The sequence below is a fragment of the Typopeltis vanoorti genome, chromosome 11, assembly GCF_054136105.1.
Source record: "Typopeltis vanoorti isolate ZY-2024b chromosome 11, IOZ_Tvanoo_1.0, whole genome shotgun sequence".
Lineage (NCBI taxonomy): Eukaryota > Metazoa > Arthropoda > Arachnida > Uropygi > Thelyphonidae > Typopeltis > Typopeltis vanoorti.
This window is the reverse complement of record NC_143559.1, coordinates 90,795,946-90,810,668: the sequence shown is the minus strand read 5'-3', so window position 1 is coordinate 90,810,668 and position 14,723 is coordinate 90,795,946. Positions and strand designations below refer to the sequence as shown.

Genomic DNA, 14,723 nt, shown 5'->3' with positions numbered 1-14,723 from the left:
ATATTAATACATGAGGACTTTAGCAGTTTATTGAAGTTGTATTTATTTATTTATTTATATATATATATATATATATATATATATATATATATTTGCGAGTACAGGGGATAAAGGATTACCCATAGCCAGTCCATGATTTTGTTTGTATATATTATCTTGAAATTTGAAGTAACCGGACCTGATGCAATGTGTGTAAGCAAGGCTAACATTTTTTTGGATAACTTGTCCTTGAGTAATGTTAGGACTTCATCTGTAGGGATATTAGTGAACAAAGAAGTTATGTTCAAGCTAGCCATGATGTCATTTTCATCAACTGTAATATCCTTGATGTATGTAACAAATTCTGTAGTGTTCTTGATAAAGGATGGTGACTTCCCTGAAAAACTTTTGAGGTATTTGGCAAGATATTTTGAAAGTTTGTATGTAGGAGAATCGATACCTTCTACAATTGGGCGTAATGGGGTGTTCTCTTTAGGATTTTAGGATCACCATATATGCGAGGAATTAATGGATGGAGAGAGCGTAGAGATAAATGAACGTTTCGGGATAATTTAGTTGTTGTTTTTAATAAGTTGTTTGTACGATTTTGAAGTTCACGAGTTGGATCTCTCTCAAGTATTGAGTAGGTATCATTATGTAGTAATTCAATCATTTTATTCTGGTAATCTTCAGCGTTCAGGATGACTGTTGCATTTCCTTTATCCGCAGGGAGGATGATTATATCTCTGTTGTTTTTTAAACTTTTAATAGCTTTGCATTCAGTTGAAGTAATGTTGTCTGCAGGTGGTTTTGCGTTATTGATAATAAAGATTGATTCAATATGTAGAAGGTTTGCATCTTGTGGAGGGAGAAAAGAAGCAGCTTTTTCTATTTTTGTAAGTAGTGTCTCCTTTGGTATTAATTTTGGGGAAGGAATAAAGTTTAGACCTTTACTAAGGATGCTTTGTTCTACATCTGAAAGTATATAGGAGGATTTGTTGATAACGATTTTGTCAATATTGATGTGTGGTTTTGAGTTCCTCTTATTTTGTAATCTCTTTAATGTTTCAAATTTACTTATAAGATTTACTTTGTTATCATATTGTATTCTGGCTGCTTGAGATTCACAGTATGTATTAAAGGTATACCAACTTTCATTATCTAGAGGTTCTTCCAGTTTTTCAGCTATGGTTCTTTTTTTATTGAAAAGAAAAGTGAGAGTGCGTTTAGTATCCGATATTCTTTCAGACAGTAGGTCTAATTTAGCTTTATGATAGATTCTCTTCGCACGTTCAGTTGTTATGTTTTCTTTAAAGCATATAAATTTAGGAAAGACAGCATGGAATTTGCAACGTTTTAAGAAGACCAACCTGTTGATGTTTAGTCCGATCCTCTTTAGTGTCTTGTTGAAGTTTCTTTTATTATTGATAATAGAAGCCTCGTCATGAAGGTTATAGATGACAGAATGATCATTGGCTCGGTTAACATATATAGTTTTATGAAGAATTAAATGACTAGAACCGAGATTTAAGTAAAAAGGTTTTAATATAAACACACTACTAATTCCATGCTGTCTTTCCTAAATTTATATGCTTTAAAGAAAACATAACAACTGAACGTGCGAAGAGAATCTATCATAAAGCTAAATTAGACCTACCGTCTGAAAGACAGTAGGTCTAATTTAGCTTTATGATAGATTCTCTTCTACCTAATTATAAAATAATCATCCTCCCTGCGGATAAAGGAAATGCAACAGTCATCCTGAACGCTGAAGATTACCAGAATAAAATGATTGAATTACTACATAATGATACCTACTCAATACTTGAGAGAGATCCAACTCGTGAACTTCAAAATCGTACAAACAACTTATTAAAAACAACAACTGAATTATCTCGAAACGTTCGTTTATCTCTACGCTCTCTCCATCCATTAATTCCTCGCATATATGGTGTTCCTAAAATCCATAAAGAGAACACCCCATTACGCCCAATTGTAGAAGGTATCGATTCTCCTACATACAAACTTTCAAAATATCTTGCCAAATACCTCAAAAGTTTTTCAGGGAAGTCACCATCCTTTATCAAGAACACTACAGAATTTGTTACATACATCAAGGATATTACAGTTGATGAAAATGACATCATGGCTAGCTTGGACATAACTTCTTTGTTCACTAATGTCCCAACAGATGAAGTCCTAACATTACTCAAGGACAAGTTATCCAAAAAAATGTTAGCCTTGCTTACACATTGCATCAGGTCCGGTTACTTCAAATTTCCAGATAATATATATATATATATATATATATATATATATATATATTATCTGGAGTTATATATTTATATATATATATTACCAAGCTACATGTAATATATATATATATATTACATGTAGCTTGGTTCCTTATACATTTGTATTCTTCCAATGATGACCTTGATATATGGGTCGAAATATCAAGTTTTATTTTATTAGTAATTAATAAAATAATCTGTTCAACACGTGTGTTTTTGTGTCCCTAAATTTACAAATATGAATGGTTACAGTTATGACATTGCCATTGTTCTCTTCAAAGAAAAATGGTCCAATAGCAGATAATGATACAACTGCACACCATACTGTACACTTAAGTGGGTGTAATTCTTGTTGGTGGATGACCCTTGGATTCTTGGTACCCCATATTCTGCAGTTCTGTCTGTTTATAAAACCATTCAAGTTAAAATGAGCTTCATCGCTCATTATCAGATGATCCATAAAGTCATTTTGTTCTCGAACCAATTCTTGTAAGCGAACAGTGTACATCAGACATTGTTGGTTATCACTTGAGTTCAGATCTTGCAGTAATTGCATCTTGTATGGAAACATGTGTAAATCTTTTCTTAAGATTCTTTGCAATGACCTCCAAGGTATTCCCAGCTCAGCAGCATACCTTTGGGTTGATGTTCTGGGGTTCTCAATACTCTCCTGAACGCGCTCAATATTCACGTCACTTTGGGCAGAATGTGATCTTCCAGATCTTAGCAGATCTCACACTGCACCTTGCTGCCGAAAACATCCCACCAAGCGTTGGATCATTGATTCAGAGGATGTTTCAGGCAATAAAATGACAGCGTGGGTCTGGATTATTGAACGATGATGTTCAAAATAAAGCTCTATGAAGATCATACTGAATCTCCCAGATGTACTTCACAAGCTCTGAAAAGAAAAATTAGAACAACATTGAATTTCAAAAAGTTATGATTTTTTTCAACCCCTTCGCTACTTTTGCACTGCCCTGTATAATTATAGCATACGTAAGAAAGGAATCAATATGGTAAGGAAGACAAAGATTACAAGAGAAAATTAAATGAACAAACCTAAGGAAATCCCAGAGTTCTTTGGTTGATAGTGAGTAAAAGGAAAAATGATTATGACAGGATAACTTTGATGAATGCTGAAGAATCAAACTGAAATCACTGCTTTCAAATCAAGGGCTGCAAACAAATCAGTTTGCAGCTCTTGCATTGTATTTTCTCCCACAGTTTTTCCCCTGTTGTGCACCCAACAACTGATAAGAACACATTCTTCAATGTTGCAATTACTCTGATTAGTCATTGTTAAAAATGAGAATATGAAAGAAAACAAATATTAAATTTAAAAAAAAAATAAAAATATTTAAAATTGGGAAACCCTCATTTCCACAAGGAATTAGAAAACCAACCAATTCTCATCAGGTAACAAGACTTTGTGGTCACCCATTAAACTAGCAATTGAACAAAAAGGTAATAGTTGCCAGTTCAATGTAAAAAAGTGTTAGGTCATGCACTTTGAGATGAAAAGACTAAAAGGCACTGATACACCCACACACGGACTACTAAGCACAGATATGTTCAACTAAGTTTCATGGGAATCAAGAAGTGGTAAAGAGAATCCAGAAAAGCTGAATGGTAAGTTTGGGGTGCTCCTTAAAGGAGGTAGACTGAAGGTCTGTAGGTTACAAAATTTCTTTGAAAGGCAGTAAAAAGAGGATATGATAGAAACATGTTACTAAAGAGGTAATTCACAGGGTAGATGCAGAAGATATTTTTCTGAGGGACCACACTGAAAGTTCACAAAAGGGTGGTTAACAAGGATGTCAGGATTAAATTTTTTGCTTGGAGAGTGCTGAATGAGTAGCATGAATTACCTGAAGTAGTGAATTAATTTAAGAGAAAGGTATGATAGACAATGGTAAATAACAGTGAGGGTGAACCTCCTTAGATGATTCTTCAGGTTCCATGAAGATACCAATGTAATAATAGAAATAATAAGCATCTATATTACTAAAATAAAGAGTCAAAAGGCTTCAGTTTGGTGATGCAAAATTATATAAGCAAAGTGTATATTAGATCTACCATTAATTCAAAATGCTGAATGTAGAAATTATGAAAGTTTCGTAAGCTGACCAGAGAGCTTGTGGGAATACATTCCTTGGCATTCCCAAGATGCCTTAGTGTGGACTACTTAAAAGACATAGGCGCTGCCCAAGTGTCTATATATTCACCTTTTATTAGTCCATTATGATAAGGTTTCACTGGTCTGACAGCTGTTTCGAACTGGTTGGTTCTCTTCAGAGACCAGGTAGAAACCTACTAAGGAAATGTCAGAGAAATGTATTTTCTGTAAGTGAACTCTCGGGTGGTGCATAAAAGTACTAAAATAAAAAGTCAAAGGGCTTCAGTTCGGTGATGCAAAATTACATAAGCAAAGTGGATGTTAAATCCAGCATTATTTCAAAGCTGAATTATAGAAATGTAAAGAATCTATATATTTTTTCAATTACGTCAGCCATAAAATGAAAAATAAACATCATAAAGGTAGATTACCTGTGTTGTTTTACCACAACCTGTATCTCCTGATATTAAAACTACTTGATGCCTGAAAATAGCATGAATTATATCATCCTTCATATTCCATATTGGCAAACTCTGTCTAAAAATAGATAAATCAGATTCTCCACGACGTGGTGGCACTTGTGGGATGCCATTATTGAGTCTTCCTGTTGTGCGGTTTACATCACGTGCTGAAACAAAACTTCAATATTCAATAAAGGATGATTTAAAGTGTAATATTTTAAGCAACCAGTTTAAAATTATTATCATTATTACTTAACAACTCCATTAGCAATATCATAGAATTTATATAAAAATGAAGTATTAAATAGCCATCATAACATTATTAGTATAGCGCAATAAAAATAACTAATAAGCGGAAAATAAAACAGAGGACATCATTACTAGAATCTGAGAACAACTGTCCTGTTAGTGCAGTGAAGAAAATTAATCCAAACAGTAACTCATGATTTAACTTCATAGAATTTCATTGACTTATCTCAGATTTTCACCACAATCTGAAACCATTTAAAGACTTGTACAATACCAAATGGTATGAAACTTACAAAATTTCTTTAAATGCATGTATTTTAATGCACAATCGAAGACTTGCATCATGCTTCTAGGGCAAACTGCACTCTTGAAAAAAAGTCACACACACACATCATCATCAAATTCCTGACATGTACCCTCAGGGGGTGTATGGGATATTATGATGGTACGATGTGAAAAAAGTAACATCATTACTAACTTTCTATTGACAATTTTCTTCCAAATTAATCTGTTAACTGTCAAGACTCCAATATTATGAGATCTTATATTTCTGTCTTCTAAGGCAGTTTTTACTGTATCAATCTAACTAGATCTTGGTCTTCCTCCAGATCTGCCAATTGTTTTGCTATGGTCACTTAAACAATTCTGTTTAAGTGACCATACCACCTGAGATAAGCTCTGTTAACACATTCCTGAATGCTAACACAGTGTTATGTTCTTCCCTAATATCCTCAATTTTGATATGATACTGCCATTGATACTATCTCTTCACTCCTAGTCTAATCTTTCTCAGAACTCTCATTATCTATGGTCTCTAGCCTTTGATCAAGTTAGCATCTTGTATTTGATGCTTACAAAGATCTCACTTGTTTTTATCTTCTTTGTTTTTATAACATCTATTATGTTGATTGATCTGGTACTTATCAAATTCTTCTGCTAGTTCCATTCATTTCTACTGATGCGTCTTATGTTGACTGTGCCAATCTTCGGCTCTGCTGATGTCAAGTTCAAATTTGTTCCAGTAGCCTTTTGCTGCAGTATTCGTACTGATATTTTTTAATATACTGAATACCTCCAGTTCATTTATCTCAATGCTCACATCAGTCTTTATTGCCTCAGTAACTGCCAATTCACTAAATGGATGATATAACATTACAAAGTGATCACTTAGTAACTGAACTATTTTCAGGGCCATTTCTACATTTTGTGGGGCCCTGTGCGAAATGGAAAAGCAGGGTCTCTGAAAGTTAGTAACATTTATGGAAATTTTAAATGGAAGAATATCTTGTTAATTAATTAAATCAAATATGAAAAATATTTATGCACATAAATAAACAAGTATGCTCTTTAGCATCAATTTAAGTAAAGGAAAAAAATTAGTTAAAAAATAAATGTGTTTGTATGTACATGATATATTATTTTATTATTAAGTGCACATTATCATATAAATATGCCAGAACAATGATTTATTTAATAATATAAATAATAATATAAAAATATAAAAAAAATATCCATTTTTACTATAAAGAATGAAATATATGTATAACAACTTATAAGATTTAAACGAAATCTTAATATATTATATTTTATTTAATCTAATGCACTTATCAATAAAATCATTTATAACACTATCAAAATTCAATGTTTTTGCAATTTCATGCTCTATAGATATTATTGCCAGGGACGAAATGTTCTTGAGACAGAGAAGATAGCAAATAGGTTTTTATTAATTTTAATTTGGAAAATGACCTTTTTGTTGATGCAACCGTAACTGGACTGGTCAATAATATTTTAAATGTCGTAGTAATATTTGGATGAATATCTGACAAATTATTTGCACTTATGAATTTTAAAATATTAATTGGTGCATCTTCTGGAACAATATTTCTAAAAATAATTAATTCATTGTAAAATTCAGATTCATCAATATCTGTATTTAATTTTTGATACAGCTGTTTGCAACAAAATTTTAATTCATTTTCTGTCATTTTTCTTATTAATTTCATATCATAAAGAAATCCAAATGATTTTTCATGAATTTCATACAATTCAAATCTTTTTTTTGACCGATTGTAGAGCAGTATCTAAAATTACAAAAAAGAAATTTATCCTAAAATTATCTTTCTTATCATCTATGTGTGATTCATCAGGCGTTTCATAATCAAAAAATACTTTTCTTCGACGTACTCGACTTTCTTTAAATTTAATTTCTATTCCTAATAGATTTGACAGCTCTTTAGCAATCTCAAAACAGGTATCAAATCCTGATATTCTCTGCTCTTCAAAGTACTCCACTAACTTAGTTGCTACGTCTATGGGAATTTTTGCATTTTGTAATACTTTACTTACTAAATTAACTTTTGACTAAATTAACTTTAGTATAAACCCAAATGAATCTATTTGTTCATATATTGAAACCACTTCTACTTTGATATTATTACCTGATGCAGTTTTAGATAATTCTTTTAGTGCATTTAAAAATTCTGGAATTTGAAAACGTACAGCTCTAACTGATTCTATTCTACATTCCCATCTTGTATCACATAACGGTTTGGGAGTTAATTGTTTAACAAATTTCTTTAATATGTCCCAACATGAAGTTGAGGCAGCAAATAATGTATATGTTTTTTGTATAACATTACAAAAATGTATTGCTATAATTGATGATTTTGCAACATCTCCTAAAATATGAGTCTTTGACTCCATCAGGTCTTGGGGCAATAATAATAAAATCAAATTTAAATTATGACAGGCACAAGGAGTATAAAATGTCGTTTCATTTTAATTTAAAATGTAAGCACGGAATCATACTCCTTTCATATTCACATCGTTATCATACCCTTTTTCATTTTAATTTAAAATGTAAGCACGGAATCATACTCCTTTCATATTCACATCGTTATCATACCCTTGCCCTCTACAATCTGACAATTTAAGAATTAATTTATTCAAAAGTGTTTTATATTTTCATATATACCTTTACCAGTAGTGTCAATAGTTATTAAAAATATCAAAAAGTGTTCACGAATTTCAATATCTGCTTCAAATATATGTAAAAATCTAAAAATTAATGAAATTTGCTCCTGATGACTACCATCAGCAGTACAATCAGGAATTATTGAATAGTACTTTGCCTGTCGTATCATATTTACAATATTTTGTTGAATTTTGGTTCCCATATCAACAATTAATTCATTTTGCATATTGGGTGATAGATATGAATTTTGTTTCTTATCTATAATTTTTTTTCCTGAACATCGTGTTAAATGATATTTTAAAAGTGGATCAAATTCTGCAATTAATTCTATGATTCCTAAAAAATTACCATTATGGGCTGTGTACAAAATATCAAAATTACCTCTAAAAGCTAAATTATGTTCGGATAAATAAAGAATTGCTGCTACTATTCATCTTAAAACATTTCTTAACCGTTCTGTTTCAAATTTTATGACATTTTGATTTGCCTGATCAATTGTATTGTGATTTTTTAAATTACATTCCATTTGTGTCCATGAATACATGCATTTCATGTGCACTGGATTTCGTTCATGCGACTTTAATCTTTCACTTACTTACATGTCGCCAGTCAGAAAAGCCATTATTAGATAAAAAATTATCATCTGAAGAAAATAATTTGCAACAAAAACAAAAAATAGAGTTGGAAGAGTTTGAATATACAAGCCATCTTCTGTTTTGCTTCTCTCCATTTCAATTGTCCTAACATAGTGAGCTGTGGAAAAACACCTCTTGTTGTCATCTTTTGGAAAATCAGTTTCAGTTGGAGGAAGGCCGTGGACCACTTTGTCCACGTACAATTTGCGTTAGTGTTGCGTTGTTCAAAATTTTGGGCCATGTTGCTGGATCATCAATAGTAAATAGTTCACTTTCCTCTGGTGTCTCAGTTTTAGAATCTACAATACTCACTGTTTGACCAAACACGTCATGTTCTCTGCTTCCTTTGAGTATTTCAGAACTCCCATTATTAATTAATGTTGAAGCTGAAGAACTGTTCATAGTTATTTCACAACTCTTGTTATCAACTGATATATCTGAACAAATATGAGTTCAACTTCATAAATTTAAACAGTGAATTTCTTTGAAGTTCCTCAGCCGCTTCTTTTTCTTGTTTTCTTTTTCGTTTTTCATGCCCACTTGGGTATTTTCTTCCATAAGAATCTCTCTCATGACTAGTCATACTCTAGAATTAAATATGATAGATTTAATTATAAAATAAGTTATAAAACAAAATTACTTACCTGATAAATAAAATATATCTAAAATAGATAATATTAGAAAATAAATAAATCTAATATAGATTGAAAACTGCTATTGAAGAAAAATTCTGATGTCGGATAATCTAAAACCAGTTTACAAAATATATTTTTTAAGATTTTGCAAGTAATGTCACATAAAAAAATTGCTGTGACAGTACGTGTATATACTTACTTGATCATAAAATCATAAACTAAAATCCAAAAACTCCTTAAAATTATTAAAAACACCTGTTTTAAAATCACTTTTCCCTGTTTAACACTATGTGTACGATATTGTTATATATTTTAGAGTAGTTTCAAATACTACTGCTCTAGCGCTACAATCTTAAAATTTATTCCCTATACTAATTACAGTTTATCCTAATGTTATTTCATCAAACAATAGAGCCAGACCACTGGTCTGGCTCTGGCCATGAGATACTGGGCAAGCAGTAATGCGGTGCAGTGCCAAAAAAGAATGATGCGCCATTATCAGAATAATTTTAATGCATTTTCATGAAAAATTCGGTGTTTATTTTACCAAGAAAATACATAAAAACTGTGCAGTGGTATGGGGCCCTGTGCCACCGCACAGTTTGCAGACCCATGAATACGGCTCTGACTATTTTTACTTCTGTAACTTTCCTACCATCAGTACTGAGTAAAGTTATCTTTCCATAATCATTCTTTCTCTTACTTGCTACATTCTTTTGGATTTACTTAGCTAATTTTCTCTAGAAATCTGATTAAGCCTTCCTTATCATACTAGTTACCCTTCTTGCTTGTGCTTCATACACTACTCATGAGAATGCTGATCACCTTGTTATTTATATTCCTTCTACAATGCTTTCTTTCTTTCTTTTTTTTCTTTTCTTTTTTTGCAGCTCCTGCTTTATATTGCTAGTCATCCACTTAATCCCTACTTGGTTTAACCTCCTGACCCTGAGTAAGCACTCTGATACTGCCTTGCTCAAACAATCCTTGACCACTTCCCATGCAATAATGATATTCATTCCATGTAGTTTTTTATGCCATGGCACTGTTCCAAGTTGCCTCCTAAATTTGTCATAATTGCCAGCTTTGTAGTTCTGCATAAACCCTTTCTTGACTGAAATTTCCACATGCTGAGCAATCTCCCAAGAATAGACTGCATGTTACCCTTCTTAACCTTATGAAAAAAATGGTCACTTTCTGCAACCAAAAGTAGAGTTGCTACTGTAGTCATAGATAGATCTTCTGATGCTATTACCAGATCCAACACTCTCAAACCCCTGGTCCCTTCGATCATGTGTTGTTTCAGGTAATTAGCGCTTAGTAACTGTATAAATTCCATTTCCATTTTGCAATGTGCCATTTTCTCCTTCTATTCTATATCACCATAGTTGAAGTTTGTACTCAGTGATGTACTACTCAGTGGGATTTCCCTGCACAAAAATAAACACTTCTGGTTTGAATACAGAGATCAACTGCATAATCATCCAATAAAAAATATTTCAATATAATATACATGTAAGTCTACCTGCAATACTAGGTTTGTTAAGGTTTCTCAGATTAATTAAAAATAGAAGTTTTATGTTAATTTTTTTCATCAATTTTGAAGATAATGCTTAAACAATGTAATGCTGGATGACCAGAATCTTTTGCATAATAGCTCTTCTGGCTGAAAAATCTTCCTTCTTCCAAGTCAGTGATGTCACACATGAGCAAACAGATTTAAGCCTCTGCAAAAAAAAAAAAAAAAAAAAAAAAAAAAAAAAAAAATGTACTTTTATATCTTCATAAAAATCTCTGTGTGTCCCTTTAGGATCATGAAATTAAATGAATCAAAAGATTCACTGCCAGTTCATGAAGCACAATTAAATCTCTTTTTTCTTGTATGATTACTAACATTTACCATGCTAATCTCCTTCTTGTAAAAATAAGTACATATAGTTAAAGAACATATAATTAAATGTCAAGGAGATATGGCGTCTCCTCTGCATTAAGTGCATAACTAATATTAAAATTATTCAGAAAATAATACAATTCCATTAAGCCTTTATACCTACCATCTTGGCCTAGCATTCGATCTCTTTCTGTTGGAGGTAACAATTCTTGCCTTTCTCTTGCGCTAACTGGATAACGCTGCAAAAGGTTAAGCGCATGTTGACGAGATACTCTACCCAGTTCAAATACTGCATCAGCTTGAACAATAGTAGAGCCTTCCTTTTTATAAACTGTAAGGTAGCGATTTGCTCCATCACTATTGAAAAAAAGTGAAAAGTCAGAGAGATAAATATATGCACACACACACACACACACACACATATATATCTATACATACATACATACATACACATTATCCTACCAAAAGTCATAGCATGCTTATCCTATTGCAGAAAAATGGACCTGACTACACAATATGCAACTTTTGTGGCCTAATAATAATAATAATAATTAGCAGCAGTATTTGGCATAATAATAGCCAAAACATTGAAGCCAAAAAGAGTAGAAGTGCCTCAAGAGGACAGGTTTGCAGAGGGCAGTTCATTTGAGATCATTTGGTGTAAAATAGCGATCGAAAATAGCGATTAATCCAAGAGATATAAGGGAGAATGTAAATGCTATATATTGGAAAATTTGCAAGATGAGTGCAAGTCAAGATTATTATGGGGGGGGGGGGATTTTAACTATGGGGATATAGATTGGGAGAAGGAATAGTCACAAAGAAGGGAGGAAATGGAGTTTATACAGTTGTTAAATTACCTGAGATAACATGTAATGGAGGGGGAGAGTGTTGAATATGGTCATAATATCAGAAAACATATCAATGACCAATTTAGCCACACTATCACCACTTAGGGAAAGTAGCGATCATGAGGTGTTGATCTGGGAGATTACAAGAAGTACAAATTTTCTGTTAAGAAGGAATGTATGTGGAATTACAAAGCTGGTGATTATGATAAGCTGAGAAGTCAGCTTTCAGCAGTGCTATAGAATGACAATTTGAAGGGGAGAAATGTTGGTGCATGGGTGGTTGTTAAACAGTGTTTAAAGAAAACAGGATCAGACGAATTGATGGACATTTCATCCATCAATTCATCTGTTTCCAGATGAATTGATGAATGAAATTGTGAAACAAACTAATCTGAATGCATGCCGTAAAGGCAAAGATAATTTAGCACTTACTATGACTGAACTCAAAATTTACCTTGGAATTGTACTTGTCATGACATACATAAAATACCCATGTGTATACCTACCCAATAAAGACAAAGCAATACGTATAAGACCAGTGCTGCAAAATCATGAAACATTCCATGCTGCTGACAGCCTAGAAGAATTTCAGAATGTAGATGAGATGATGATGATTCCATTCAAGGGACGTTCACAACTCAAATAATACTTATCTAAGAAACCAAAAACATCGGGCTTGAAAATGTGGGTGAGAGCAGGCGTTTCAGGCTACGTATATTGTTTTGATCTTTATGTAGGTGCAGATCCTGGAAGACAAAATTCAGACTCATTCAGTGCAAGTGAAAATGTAGTACTTAGGCTCTGTCATGATCTTGCTGGTAAGAACTTTAAGGTATATGCAGCTTCACGAGCATCCCCCTAATTAAGAAACTAAAGGAAGCTGATATTTATTATGTGGGTACATGCAGAAGAAATTGACTTCAAGGTGCTGACAAGGAACTGAAAAATGAAAAGGATTTGCAGAAGATGGGACGAGGAAATGTCAGTTACCATATCCTCTGATGGCATTACTGTCACTAGATGGGTTAATAACTCAATAGTACCTGTGGTATCTAGCTATTTAGGAAAGGAGCCTGTCAGTGTGTGTGTCAGAGGTTCAGCCAGAAAGAAAAAAAGTACATTGAAATTCCACTACCTCGCAGCATAGCTGTTTATAACAAACATATGGGTGGAGTGGACCTTATGGACTCTCTTGTGGATTTATATTGAAATGATACCAGGAACAAACAATGGTATATGAGAATTTTTTACCATATGTTGAACATACTTATTTGTAATGCACGGATCATTTGGAAATGGGAAGAAAAAGAAAAATTGGATTTGTTGGAATTCAAATCAAGAATGGCAACTGCATTGATATATCAAGGTTTAGCTCAGCTAGGTACAAAGAAATGAGGACGCTCTTCAAGTCAGACACCACCAGCACTAAAGAAACACAAAACTCACTCTGTGCCACATGAGAAAAGTTTTGATGGCGTGGACACTTCCCAAAGAAGATGACAGGTACTAATTCCATTTGTTGCAGAGATGTACACTGTAAGAGTAAAACAAGATTTACAGTAGAGCTATGTAAATGAAGACTGTTCTTGATTTACATAGCTCTACTGCAAATTCTAATTGTTCTACTTTTTTGTATGTACTAAGTAATCTAAATTTTGATCATTCATGCAGTGTTTCAGCAAAATATAAATTGTTTATAACCTCTGCTTTGCCATACTTGTGATGTCTTTCAATGAAAATAAATTCCTTAGTCTAAGTCATTTCCACAGAAATATGTCTGTAGTCTGTTGGTGTTAGTGCATGATGTCCTCAGATGAGGACATCATTTTTAACATATACAGGACACAAATTTAACAAAATTAATGAATTCATGGTACTACTGTAAGATTAAATGGTACTGTATCGTGCCATTATAATTTTTTATAAATGAATATAAAAATTCATGCATGAGAGGGTTAAACTTATGAAACACTGCTCTCCCACCACTATTGAAAATTAATGTTTGAACACTAAGAAATACTGACTCAACGAATGTGAAATCAACATGTGAAATTCCTAGCTGAGGATGGTGTGTGTCTTTTGGATGCTATTTGCCAATTGAACAGATAGATATAAGACAGTTTAGGAAAACAAACTTTAAGCTATTTTGATGAGGTTACATTCACTGTCACTGGAACATGAACAAAAAGAAATATTGAAAACAACTGGTTTGTGCAAGGATTTGGATTAAAAGAAGAATGCAAAAATAGAAGGGGGCTGTTTTTAATTTCTGATGTGATGACAAAACTTGTGTACTACTTTGTGGTGAGCTTGACGTAAAGCCAAAGTCACATGGTATCATTCCTGAATATGCTTACTTGCAGGCTACTGGAGGACTGTCAATATGAAATATACAATCAGCCCCTGACTAAAAAAAAAAAAGGGTTATGTTCTGACAATCCCATCATAAGTCATAAATCACTATGAACTATAAAGGATATGTTAACAATTAACATGTCTGAATGCTAAAATGTGTTTATCTGCTATTGTTTCTTTTATACTTTTTATCTAATTTTACTCTTTGTTTATAGTGAAATACTGCTACTACTAGATCATCAGAAAGACAGAACTAATACAATGTACAAATTATAAC

The 14,723-nt window shown here is 32.6% G+C and overlaps 1 protein-coding gene across 1 annotated transcript in view; it reads right to left on the bottom strand.

Moving 5' to 3' along the window:
* The window catches only part of LOC150101845 (3'-5' RNA helicase YTHDC2-like), a 503,757-nt gene that overhangs the window by 450,538 nt on the left and 38,496 nt on the right, over positions 1 to 14,723 (bottom strand). The window contains exons 4-5 of the mRNA XM_090400932.1: positions 11,404 to 11,597; positions 4,824 to 5,020 (exon numbers count right to left, since the gene is read on the bottom strand). Of these exons, the coding sequence (XP_090257058.1) occupies positions 4,824 to 5,020; positions 11,404 to 11,597 (391 nt within the window). The remainder of the gene's footprint in view (positions 1 to 4,823; positions 5,021 to 11,403; positions 11,598 to 14,723) is intronic.